The sequence below is a fragment of the Ochotona princeps genome, chromosome 1 (assembly GCF_030435755.1).
Source record: "Ochotona princeps isolate mOchPri1 chromosome 1, mOchPri1.hap1, whole genome shotgun sequence".
Taxonomy (NCBI): Eukaryota; Metazoa; Chordata; class Mammalia; order Lagomorpha; family Ochotonidae; genus Ochotona; species Ochotona princeps.
The window spans coordinates 86,785,440-86,799,412 of NC_080832.1; the positions used below are offsets into that span (position 1 = coordinate 86,785,440).

General features: G+C 36.4%; 1 protein-coding gene across 2 annotated transcripts in view; it reads right to left on the reverse strand.

Moving 5' to 3' along the window:
* The window catches only part of ADGRB3 (adhesion G protein-coupled receptor B3), a 726,224-nt gene that overhangs the window by 159,712 nt on the left and 552,539 nt on the right, over positions 1-13,973 (reverse strand). For both annotated transcript variants that reach the window (XM_004580472.4, XM_004580473.3), the window contains 2 exons: positions 3,165-3,291; positions 1,485-1,588 (listed from right to left, as the gene is read on the reverse strand). In XM_004580472.4, coding sequence (XP_004580529.2) covers positions 1,485-1,588; positions 3,165-3,291 — 231 coding nt within the window. The remainder of the gene's footprint in view (positions 1-1,484; positions 1,589-3,164; positions 3,292-13,973) is intronic.

Consider the following 13,973-nt stretch of genomic DNA (forward strand, 5'->3'; position numbering starts at 1 on the left):
TCTGAATTAAAGAATATTTTGTGATAGATGAGCTATTCTGTATTTGACTCATTTAAATATCACTAGTACTGATAATGTTTATGATTGTGCTAGACATGTGTATTGAGGCACAGAAGCTAGAATGGTTGCTTAATCTCTTGGGCTAAGGAACAGAAATACTACTCTGAGTGTGAATTATGCTACTTTTGTGATTAACCAGTACCCTCCCTGGTCTTTAAATTCTGCATAATTTCTGAGAGCTGCCAGTAAGGCAGTTGTGAATGAGAAAATTATTTCCTTCCCAGCCTTTGTCAAATTTGCTCTTACATTACCAGGACAGAGCCTGCTTGACTGAGTTCTGAAACCAGGATCCTGGTGCCCATTATGTCATGCCTGGAATAAGCAGTTCTTTCATTTCCTGGAATTACCCATATTTTGTCAGACTGTCCCACATCACCAGGGTCTCACTATAAGATAATTCCTTTTCGGCATGGCAAAACTTCTGCTGGGTACTTGTCCTAACAGGCAAAGATGTATTTTATTTTTATTCAAAGCATAGAAACTGTTACTCTTCAATCTTTAGTTCTTGCTCTCAAAATATTAAATACTAAAATCAGTGCAATTTTAGAAAGGAAATGTATTAAGTTAAACAACCTCATATTAAACTGTAATTAGCCTTTCAACTTAATGGTTTATTTCTTAAGCAAAATATGAGCACTGTCAGATCTTTGAGGCAAACACATCTACATCAATTTTGCAAACATTCAGGAAATAACATAATTATCTATCTACTAATACAATAACTGTATTTAAATCATTTTAATGAGCAATGTTTAGCATCTAAAATTATTTTAAAAATCTATCAGGATTTTAGAGCATATGATTTTTTTCAAATTGGTTATGCAGTTTTAACCCAACATTTGAACACTGTAGGGTGAAACACTTTAACCACTTCCCCCTGTTCATGAATTTTCATGACTTTTTAAAATCAATTTGTTCAAATTGACTTATTGGAAACACTCAACTACAAGCTTTTTACTACATCTTTGTGATGTATTTTAAATAGTAAAGAAGTTTATGTTCACTGTGATATACTGAGACTATGTATTTGAAACTTAAGAACTTGACAACACATTTCTTGTCAAATCAGTATGTACTAATCAAACTTCCATGCTCAGTATCAACTGTGATAAACAGTAACTACATAAGAGCTGAAGTTGAAACGCAAGAGTATCATCCTCATGGACAAGCAACTTGTTGAAGGCTATTGTCAATTGTATTGGGAAGAAAAATGTGAGTGTGAGTGTGTGTGTGTACTGTTTATATCTCACTGCAAACAGACAGGAAAAATAGGCAAACACACTTCATTTATTACATCTTAAATGCAGATATTACAGCCCTGTTGTAAAATTACGGCATTCAATAAGTTAAAAGACAAGTCACATTCCCCAATACACGTTGAACAACTGAGTATTCCATTTCCTGTCTGCACGTTTATTACATACCTCCATAATGCTGCATAGACAACTGCGAGCGTGATCAAGGCCAAGCAAGAAAGGCCACTGCCCACAATTAAGGTAACTGAAGGAGTACCAGAGGATTCCATGATCTGAAAGTGTAAACAAAACAAACAAAAAAGAATAAATTATAATAACTTCTAAGCTCAGCAAACTAATCAAGAATAGCATGTATAGTTGCTATAGTTACCAGATAAATACTCATGAATCTGCTTGTGTTCATATATTCTTAATCTCTGAAGTGACTAACTAGCTCTGTTCTCTTTCCAATAGTTAAGTAATAAAGTCCTTCAAGTTTGTGCTTCATCATGGCATATCACGTACTTACAGTTTTCTAAAGACCTGAAACTACAACTTGATCAACTACATATACTCTATTTTATTTAGCTGAAGTTTCAAGTAGTAGTCATTTTTCTTCAATTAACTATGATACTGACATTTTCAAAATGTACTTTTGGTGGAAATTTATCTTGGTCTTTTCACTTACACTTAACTGTATTACCCAAATGTACATAGATATTGAACATTTTTCAAAGTTTCTGAGTTTTGACAACTTTGGTCTCAGTCAAGTATCTTCACAGTAAATTTCACTTGTTTGGCCTCTAAGGATTTGGAACAAAAATCTAACATCATCTTTAAGACCTTCAAATATATTTTTTACTATTTTCCCATGAACATAACATGCAAAGATAATTTTCACAATGCTGGTATCAGTCCTTAAAAGCTTGACCTTGAAAATAAGCATTATATGTTTTAAACACACATAAATATCCTAAGCATACACTGATCTGAGAGTTTTCTTTCTTTAGACACTAATATGGCATTAACTAGTGAAATCTGCTTTTTCCCATAATTTTAACATTGGAAGTTTGGAGGAATACTTTAAAATCAGTGATTTCTCAAATCTAAATATGCATATCAAATCAAATTAGGCCTTTTTAATCAAAATAAGTAAAAGAGAAATTATTTAGGCCATATTTTTGTAGGAAGTCACATTTCTCCAGTTAATAATTTTCAACATTTTAAATTCTGCGATATTTTCTTAAAATATACTTAAAGGGAATCTATTTTCTTTTAGACAGTTCTACACATTTATCTCTTCCAGAAACTATTTTTGCAAAATCTGTACACTTTTACATTTTAAGTAATGATCTTACAGTCCCTGAAAGTCATACTCTCAAGAAAACTTATATATATGTGTGTGTGTATACACACACACACATATCCAAGGACACCCCAGAAAACCTGTACTGAAAATATCTCATGCAGATTTGCAATGTGTTCAGCTTCAATGTCTGGGGTCTTCATTGTACTACTAACAGTATCCTCACAAATGATCCAGAACAGCTTTCCAGTTTTTAAATAAAGGTTAAGTTGGTAATAATTTTTATTTGATAGTTTGCAGTGCATTAGTAATATGATTGGAGAAAGCCTCAAAACTACACTGCAGAAATTTCAAGTTAGAAGACATAAAATTGAGTAGAATTTAGTTAAAGCATATCAACTGGAATTCATTTCACCACGCTACTGTAGCTAAGGAGAAGAACCCAATTTTGCTACCCTGCAACATTTTCCATTTTCCCATTTAAAATGCAGTTCCCTGGAGAAACCCTTGCAATAATGTCCCTTGCCTTTGCATTAAAGCCGTGTTTTCCCTTTGTTACTTACTATTTCTCTAGGTTGCTGAGCCAAAATGGCGAAGGTAGAGAGACGATCACATAAGCATTTCGTATGGGATGCATCGGTAAGCACAGTTTTACATCCCTGGGTGGACCATGTTCCCAAAGACTCGTTCCTGCAAAGGGGAGGTAGGGGTGGAGATCGGGATAAATACTCCTGACAGCCAAATCCGTAAAGAAGAAAATGCGGTTTGCTTGAGAGAATCGTCTACTGTAATTCCCGTACAGGAAAAAAGAAAATCTACTTGTTGTTGAACAGGACGTGATTTAGATGCATCTCCAGTAATGCAAAGCGAGAGTGGGAAAAGGCAAGCAGGCGGCGGTGCGGCGCACAGAGAGCTGTCCAGCGCCGGAGGTGCTGAAACCAGGACTGGCTCTGTCCAGCCCTCTGTGAAGAACGGCGGCAGCGGCAGCACGAGCAGCCGCCAGAGCTTTGGCAGCCACTTCCTATGCTCATCGGATCGTTTCAAACACTCAGGGTGTAAGGAGGCTTTTCATATTTTCATACCAGCTCTGATTCTCGGCCCGCGAATATTGGCTTTTAAGATGCAGCTGTCTTGGAAAAGCCTGCCTGAAAGGTTACATGGCTTAGGCTGGGTGATAGGATCTTCTCCGCTGCTGGCTAGGGATTTTTCCTCCCGTTAGAATTGCCTGCTGTGAAAATTTCACCCTGGAAACGGGAATCAGCAGCAGCGGCATCAGCTGGTTCCTACTCTCATTGCCTTTGCCTGGTATACAGGGAGGGGTGGGTTTTAGACATAAGCTTTCCACTCTATGCTTCACTCAGCCCTCTCAAGCCCTTATTTCTTTCCCTCATTCAATTCTCTGCCCTGGGGCAGAAATATTAAGCTAGAGGGATATCCCCACCCAAGTCCTGTAGGAGGGGGAAAGAAGGTCTGATTTAATTTTCTCTTTGGTATAGCCATTCAAACTGCTAAAGCATATGGTTTATTTTCCACCCCAGCAGAACAATAAAAATGGTATCAACCTACTTCTCCTTGGGGGGGGGGGGGGTGAGGAGGGAGAGAACTCTTCCACCAGCCAACCCTCCTTTGAACTACTCTACGGGAAGTGAGAAAAAAAGGAGGTGGGGGGAAGCTACAGAGTTCAACCAATCAACTTTATTATCACTACACGTGTTCTATACTGAATGCACCAGTAGTCACCTCTCCTCCCTCAGGCATGGAAACTCTCCAGCTAGCAAACTTGTATATATGTGCATGCTTCAACTTTAAGAAAAGTTCTTATCTGTGCTAAAAGTGATTCTAAAACTTGAAAAGAAAGACATTGGGTTCATATTTTGATTTTGATATGGTATTTTTATTCTTTCCTCTTATGAATGCCTAAAGTTACTGGGTTAAATATACAGGTAGTCTGTCCCCAAGAGATTTCAATGAGAGATACTTCTTCATGATATTTGAACTTTCAAGTTGAGCAATAAAATACAATCCACACAAGTATTTTTTGGTAACTATAAGAAATATCTTCAATATTCAGAATTTCTCATCATTAAAATTCATGACTCAATGTATTTGCAATTAAAATTTCCTTTATTAAAAAAGTATTTCATTGGCAAGAACTTAATAAAAATTGTACACAATTTATCCAAATATTTCTAAGTATTGAGTAATTTAAAACGTTGTGGGTTTCTTTTCTTTCTCATGATGCCATAGTCATGTATTTTTAAGAAACACACTTTCAACAGTATTATTTTCCAATTCTTTCTAGCCACAGCAACACAACAATTTGTTTCATTAGCTGTTTTTTGTATTTTCATGAAAAACAGATAAGTCCAAATGAAAAACATTTGTCTCAGCTGATCAAAGTTTAAAGATAGAAGATATACTTAAAAAGAATCTGACATGTTTTAAAACAGCATCTAAATTATTTATCCTAGGTAACAGTCTTATGTTAAAACATGATCTTAATTTAAAGCATTATCTTTGTTCCCAAGATGGAGTATAGAACTTAAACTTTGCACATTATGCAGCTATGCTCTACAAACCAACTTAATACATTAACAAGCAAAAACTTTAATACAAATAAGATCAAGAAAGTTATATATTTACATCCATGTAATTAATGATTATCATTTAAGACAATGATAGTAGGGGCCCGGCGTGGTGGCCTAGCAGCTAAAGTCCTCACCTTGAAAGCCCCGGGATCCCATATAGGTGCCAGTTCTAATCCAGGAAGCTCCACTTCCCATCCAGCTCCCTGCTTGTGGCCTGGGAAAGCAGTCGAGGACGGCCCAAAGCTTTGGGACCCTGCACCCGCGTGGGAGACCCAGAAAAGATTCCTGGTTCCCGGCTTTGGATCGGCACAGCACCGGCCATTGCGCTCACTTGGGGAGTGAATCATCGGACAGAAGATCTTCCTCTCTGTCTCTCCTCCTCTCTGTATATCTGACTTTGTAATAAAAATAGATAAATCTTTAAAAAAAGACAATGATAGTATCTTTAAACTTCAGCTGTCAGATAAAAAGTCTATATATAATATTCAATTGTTAGGCTTTGCAGATCATGTAAATTTTATGTCATCTTAAGGAAAATTGGTCAATTTACTTTACTTTGCACAATGATTGCATTACTGAACTAGCACAGCCCTAGGGAATATTGGAAACTAATACTAGCTTCCTAATACAATTGCTTCTAGTATTAGGTGGGGCTAATTTTGTGTATAGCTTCATAAGGTTAAATAACCCTTGTCCCTGTCTTTCCATTATGTTTTTGTTGACTTTATCTGATTAAATTAGCATATAGCAATACAGGACAAACTGAATACAGTCGAATATGCTCTTTCCAAATTAAAACTTATGCAATACAAATTTATTTTTCATAAAATTTCTTAATATTATAAAGCTAGTATTAAATTCTTACAAGTTTATTTAATTATTAGATGATGTGTCGCTACTAATATAAGCACTATGGCATCTGTGGTTTGTACTTTCAAACTTTTTATGGTTAATTCATATTGTTCAAAACTCTGTGAAAGCATGGTACATGTGTCTGATTGATTTCAGGGAAACCTTGTTAACCAAACTGATATATTGTAGAGCTAATGTGAAGCAAAATGGCTTCTCCATTCTGCACAGAGCAAGGATTTTAAACATGTGGACTATTATAGCAGTCACATTATTCTTCCAATGTCATAATTTTACATGCTATAATAAATGGCATGTCTCTGAATTCTTAGTTATTAAGTCTATCTACATTGTCATCAATATCACATAGAAATATAGTGAAATGTATATCAAATTTAAAGATAAAAAAGAACAACACGCACATGTCAGGCAAGACACAGAATGACACAGCCGTACAAATATTGCTGAAATTCATTTATTTCCTTCACGGTGTCTTCTCTGGGCATAAGTTCATTTTTTTTTTTCAAGAGTGGGCCAAAGCACAGCCAGCAGCCTGGCATGCGGGCAGGCAGGTCTCCCACACAGGCATGAAAAAAGCCCAAATGCTTTCTCAAGTACACTTGTGTGGAGCTTGCTCAGAAGCAGAGCAGCCTTGGCCTTCTCTTATTCTCCAACATGGAATGCTAGCATTGCATGTGGCAGCTTAGAAAGTTGCACAATGCTGGCTATAACTGTTAAACTGAAAAATCAAAATATTAACAACAGCATTTTAAGAGAACTTAATACACAATCTCTAAATAATATGTCCTCACTATGTCAATATTGAAATAAATTGCTTTCCAGCCATTACAACTTCTAAGAATCTGGTGAAAATAGATTATTTTATGCCCAAATGATGATTCAGTGTTACTTTTAGGTAAATTGTGAAAACATTATCTTTTACAGCAACCATTAATATACCAAACACGATGAATAAAAAAATAATTTGCTACTTGCAACCTTAATAATAATCTAGTCTATTGGTTTTTTGTTCGTTTTAGATTAAAATGATCTGGAGAATTCTAAAAATTAAACCTTGAGATATTATTTTTTTAAATGCTCCATAGAAGATTTTAGTGTGTTGCCATGATTGAGAATCATGGATCTATATTAAACATTTCTATTTATGGGTTCGGAAAGTGAAACACAATGAGTTTTAAAAGTTGCTTTCCATCAGAGTGAGAAACAAAGCTGTGTTTCTCATTTTAAGTCAAAATTATTTTAGTGATTAGGATCCTATGGTCGTCTTTTTTTTAAAGATTTATTTCTTTTTATTGGAAAGTCAGATATATAGAAAAGAGAGACAGACAGGAAGATCTTTCATCCAATGATTCACTCCCCATGCATCCGCAACTGCTGGCCGGAGCTGAGCTAATCCGAAGCCAGGACCTAGGAGCTTCTTCGAGGTCTGCCACATGGGTACAGGGTCCCAAAGCTTTGGGCCATCCACAACTGGTTTCCCAGGCCACAAGCAAGGAGCTGGATAGGAAGTGGGGCAGCTGAGATTATAACTGGCGCCCATATGGGATCCCGGCGCATTCATGGAGATGACTTTAGCTGCTAAGCTACCACGACAGGCCTCAGTAATCTGTCTAAAATCAGAACATAATGAGAATATCCTATGAAGTCACAGGAAAAGAAGATCCATCTGCAATAAAACAAATAACACCAGGAGCCAGCATTGTGGATTACTGGATTAATCCACCACCTGCGATACTATCATCCTACATGAGTGTCAGTTTGAGTTCCAGCTGCTCCATTTCCTATCCAGAGTGCTAGAAAAGTAGTAGAAGATGGCCCAAGTGCTTCGACCTCTTGACTTTAGCCTGGGCCAGCCTGGTATGTCACAGCCATTTGGGGAATAAAATAATAGATTGACGTTCACTCTTTCATTTCCCCATTCCTCAATAATTCTGCTTTTTAAATAAATGAAACAAATTTTAAAAAAGTTATCACCAATATAAGATATATATTATATTTGGCTAAGATTAAGAAGCAGATAAACACCCGTCTCCAGGAAAAATGCTTGTCTTCCACTATGCTGAGGCTAAAATTAGTAGTGATCCCTTCCAGGATCTGTATTACTAAGAAGCTGGCATTAGGAGCCAGAGCCAGGAGTCCAACCTATGTATGCTGATACAGGACACACGCATCTTGGCCACAGGTCAAATGTCAGCTTCCAAAGGAAACATACTAATATTAAATTTAATTCATATATGTATTCTCAGTTGCAGTTCATTTTCTTTACTTTAGTATATAGCAACCATATAATCTGGAGTATCATATTTTAAGAGTTTCATCTACTTGCCTTTGTTCTTAAAAGATCATTTAATTCAGCATATTTTGTTGATTATGTTAATCCAATAGTGAGATATGAATTTTCACTGACCAGTTAATATAAATTTAATTGGTGTGTTTTAATTACCTGATGTGATAAAAAGGCACATAGATACATACACATATAATACATAACTGTACATTTTTGTTGGAGAAGTTGACAGTCTAATTGAGACTGCTATACAAAATCCAAAAACATTTTCTTCCTTACTAGTTCTACATGTTATTTCCACAAACTGTTGTCAATTCTTCTGTTCCATGGGCACATCATCTGTTGCTTGGATTAATCTCTTCCCTGACTTCCTTATTTCCATTCTTGGCACCCATAATCAAGTTCAGTTTGAATACAGAAGCTAAAGAATTCCTACTAAAACAAAATGCTGAGGAGAGTAAGATGGCAGAATAGGGTGAGGTCACACTGAAACGGACGAAGAATGATTAGCCAAGGAGAATCAAAAACAGCATAATACTGGGATATAGGAGAGGACAGACCGATGGCAGGGGGACACCGGAAGACCTATGGACACAGGGAATCAGCAGGGGCAGCAGAGCCATGCTACAGTGAACATGTACTCCAGCAGCGATCAGAGATCCACGGGTCGTCAGTGGGAAGGGGAAATCACCAGCAGCTCAGGAGGTGAATCCAGCCATGGCAGGTCCCACTGAGTTTTTAATCTGATCACGAGCAGAGATGGAGTGGCAGGGTCCTTCTGGACAGATGTGGGAACAGGGTGAATTTCATAGCCTAGATTCCTACCACTGCCACATCAGGCAACATTTCGACTTCACAGCAAAGCCACTGGAGATGTGGAAACAAAAGTGAGCTGTGCATGTGCTGAGCTAGGGAGCAATATACTTCCAGTTCAACACATTGCAGTGGTCGCATGAGAAAACTAACACTGACATGGCAGCCCATGGGTTTCATTCAAAACAAGTTCAAATTGTTCTCAGACTTAACTGCCAGCAGATTCAGGCAAGAAGAGGAAAAAAAATCTTGTCAATGGAACACTGTGCCCTATGATCTAGTTTAAAGTTACAGCTGGTATCTCCTCAATTCTGGGTACTGCTAGAACCATTAGTGGGAGCAACACTGGGAATAAAACAGTGCACCATAACAAGGGATCACAGGGGATGTAGAGGGTAATCCAGGAGTTCCAGTTATGGAGGGCATGGCAGGAATCAACATGTGAGTTTGGAGGGAGTGGCATAAGTGATGCAAAAAGATAAGATTCTGGGCAAAGAATGGATTAAAAAATGTTGACATGTAGACCTGTGATTACACAACTTAAAAACTGGTCCCAAGGAAAAGAATGTGATAATCTGAGTTGCAATGGTCCAGGGCAAAAAAGAAGAGGAACAGGGATAGTGAATGAGGTTATTGATGCCTCCTTCACAAAGGAGTAAAGGGCTGTTTTAACCTCAGATTAAACCGATGTGGACATCAAGGAACTGCTGGATAAATAATCTTTAAAATCTTGAGAAAGCTGATTAAAAACAATAAGCACATACACGAACTCAAGGACATCAAGAAATATGATACAGAGGAAATAGCAACATTGAAATAAAATCAAAGTGAATTATTAGAAATGAAGAATACAACACAGCAAATTAGAAATTCATTGGAAAGCCTCAAATAGAAAGAGGAAGGCAGAGGAAAGAATCACAGAACTGTTCGCCTCCTGTGAAAAATGCTGAAACAATTAAAAAGTTGGAAAAGAAACTGAGTAAAGCTAACAAAAGCATCCAAGAGTTAAGTGACAAGTATCAAAAGGCCAGACTTAAGAGTTATGAAAGGGCCTGGTGTCATGGATCAATGGTTAAATCTTCACCTTGCAGCTGCCAGGATCCCATACCGGTGTGAGTATGTGTACTGGCTGTTCCACTTTTCTTCCAGCTCTCTGCTTGTAGCCCGGGAAAGCAGTAAAGAACTCCCAAAGCCTTGGGACTTTGGACCTGCATGAGGATCTGGAGGAAGCTCTTGGTTCCTGGACTCTGGCTTCAAATTGACTCAGTTTTGGCTAATGCAGCCATTTGGGGAGTGAACCAATGGATTAAAGATCTTTCTTTTATCTCTCCTTCTCTCCATAAATCTGATCTGCCTTTCCAATAAAAATAAACAATTAAAAAATTTTTAATAAGGTTAATGGAAGTACCTGAGGGCACAAAGAGAGAAGCTGGGTTAAAAGAGACATTCAATGAAATAAAAATAAGAATTCCCCTAACATGGAGAAATGAGAAACAAAATACAGGAAAGACACAGAACCCCAAACAGACTGAATCTGAAGCAATCCTCACTATGACACATCATAAGCATGTCCTCTTCTATAGACCATACAGAAAAGATATTTAAATATTCATGTGAGAAAAGTCGATTGACTTATAGAGGAACCCTAATCAGACTCACAGCTGACCTCTGAGAAAATCTTACAGGCAAGAATAGAATGGACTGGCAATTTAGAAACAAACAAACAAACAAACAAACAAACAAATAGAATAATATAACATACTCACCAAAGCTTTCTTTTGTCTTTGAAAATAAAATAGAATACTTCCAAACCAAACAGAAAAAGAAAGACTACATCTCTACCAGACTTGCCCTTCAAATATTGGCAATCCAAAGGCAAATGTGGAAAACATTTCAATAAAACCACAGAAGAAACCTAGATCAAACAATGAGAAATCTAGTACTAAATAATAGACCTGCTACATTAACCCTGAATGTAAATGGCCTAAATTCATTAATGAAAAGTCACTAATTAGCAGATTGCATTAAAAAAAAAACTCACCTATCTGTTGCCTACAAGACACAGATCTCACCAACATCAATATGTAGAAACAAAGCAAAAGGATGGAAAAGGTATTCTAGGCTAATGGAAACAAAAAAACAAGCTGGTACAGCTATTTTAGTATCAGATAGTACAGCCTTTGACATGAAAAGAATTAAAAGAGATAAAGAAGGATACCACATAATGATTCAGGGATGCATTCAGCAAGAAAAAATCATGAAAATACATCTACATGCACCAAATGCCATGGAAGCTAGCTATGTGAAACAAATATCCACGGATTTAAAGAAGAAATAGACACCGGTACAGTAATAGTAGGCATCCTTAACACCTGAGTAACTTCAATGGACAGATTGACAACACAAAAAATCAACAAGGAAACAACAGAATTCACCAAGACAATAAAGTAAACTATCTTAATTGATATCTACAGGACTTTTCACCCTAAAGATAGAGAATGTATCTTTTTTCAACAATATTTGGGATATTCTCCAAAACTGATCACATTTTGGCTACCAAGCAAGCTAGAAAATTTTTTGAAAATTTGATATCATATCATGTATCTTCTCAGACTATCATGGAGTAACACTGGAGACCAACAAAATACCCCAGATATACACAAATATTTAGAAACTGAACAACATGCTGCTAAATAAACAATGTGTTCATGAAGACATCAAAGAGGAAATTATAAAATTGCTTGAAATGAACAAAGGGATAGATATAATTTATCAAGATTGTGGGACACAATCAAGGCAGTGATAAGAGGAAAGTTTATTTCAGTTAGTTCTCCTGTCAAGAAAGTAGAAAGACATAAGCAAATGGGCTAACCATATGTTTGAAAGAACTAGAAAAACAATAGCAAAATGATCCATGATTAAAAAAAAAAAAAAGAAATCATCAAAATAAGGAGGAAATAAACCAAACAGTTACCAAAACCTCAAGGCATATGACCAATGAATCAGAGCTGGTTCTCGGGAAAATCAACAAGATAGACACCCCACTAGCCCAAATAATAAAAATAAGGAGAAGTTATGAATTAATAGAAACAGAGACAAGAAACAAAACATAATAACAGGTGCCTCAGACATAGCAACTAATCAGGAAATTGTACAAGCAATTATATATCAATAAATTGGAAGACCTAGAAGAAATAGACAGATTTCTGGACACACATAATTTAGCAAAATTGAATAATGAGGTAATTAAAATCCAAATAGACTTATAACCAGGACAGAGATTGAAAAAGTAATTAAATCTCTCACAACAAAGAAAAGCCAGGATCAGACGGCATCACTGCTAATTCTACCAAATGTTTCAAGAACTTACACCAGTCCTGCACAAGCTATATAAAATAGCAGAAAAGGAGGTAATACCTCAAAAACTATTTCTATGAAGCCAACATCATTTTAATATCAAAGTCAGATAAAGACATATCAGAGAGACAGAAAACTACAGATCAATATTTCTGATAAATAAAACACTATCAACAGAATCCAACCATATATCAGAAAAATCATTCAATCAGACCATGTGGGAATTATCCCAGTATGCAGGGGTGGTTTAATAAATGCAAATCAATAAATGTGATACACCACATCAAAAAATGAGGAATAAAAATCATATGATCCTCTCAAGACATGCAGATAAGGCATTTGGTAACATCTAACATCACTTCATGTTAAAAGCCCTAAGTGGCACTGTGGTTTTGCATCACTTTTGGATGCCTGCATCTTATATCAGAGAGATTAGGTTCAAGTTCTAGCTTTGATCCTGATTCCAGCTATCTGCCGATGTGCACTACTGGAGGTAGCAGGTGAGGCTCCTGAGTTTTGTTTCCTTGCTTCCCATGTAGGAGATATGGATTGAGTTCCGTAATATATTTGTATAAGGCTTCTATTATCCCTCTTGGTATTATTATTATTTGATGCTTGAAGGAGAAATAAATGGAGGCAAGAGATTGTGTCTTTCCACAGGACACCCAGCTGGTAAAAGGCTGTACCCCAAAACTGAATCCAAATGTGCTTGATTCCAAAGTGAGAGACATACAATGGCAGAGCACAGGACAAGTGTGAATCACACAGATGTAATATTCTGTAGCATGAAAAGCAATTGAAAAACCTTACAGAAAATAAGTGGGGGAGGATTTCATGAAAAAAAAATGATGGGTCAAAAGTCAAATAATAGACTAAGAAAATGTGGCTTTTGAACAGTTGCTACCAGCGTGAAGGAGGTTGTTGAGAGCTGTTGAGGGAACCATATTAGTAGAAGAGTCAGACAGTACTTAGATTACTACAAGTTAAAAAGGAAGCTGTGACATCAAAGAGGCTAGCAATAAAAGCTAAAAAAAAAAAAAACTGTGTAAAAGTCTGCACAGAAACCTACATTTTTTGCAAGATTGTTTTTGCCTACAGGTGGAAATGAATCTTCAATACCTTACAGTGTAGATCTACAGAGTCCACAATTCAAATCTGAACAATCTAGGCAGATAGTGAGACCATCACACAATGTGCTAAAATTACCAGATGTAGTTTACACTATTTGATTCAGACTAATGGTGAGAACATTAACATTAGGAAGGAAAAAGAAAAATTATTTTCTAGTGAACTGCAAAAGAAAAAGCACTATTACTTTTAATAACTTATAAGAAAATCCAAGTATGAATTCTCATGTAATTCTATTTTACCACCAAGATTTCTAAAAAGAAAATTATTTAGACCATTTTTTAAAAGTCAGGTTTTGATAAGGGTAATAAAGAGATAATGTGGGGGAT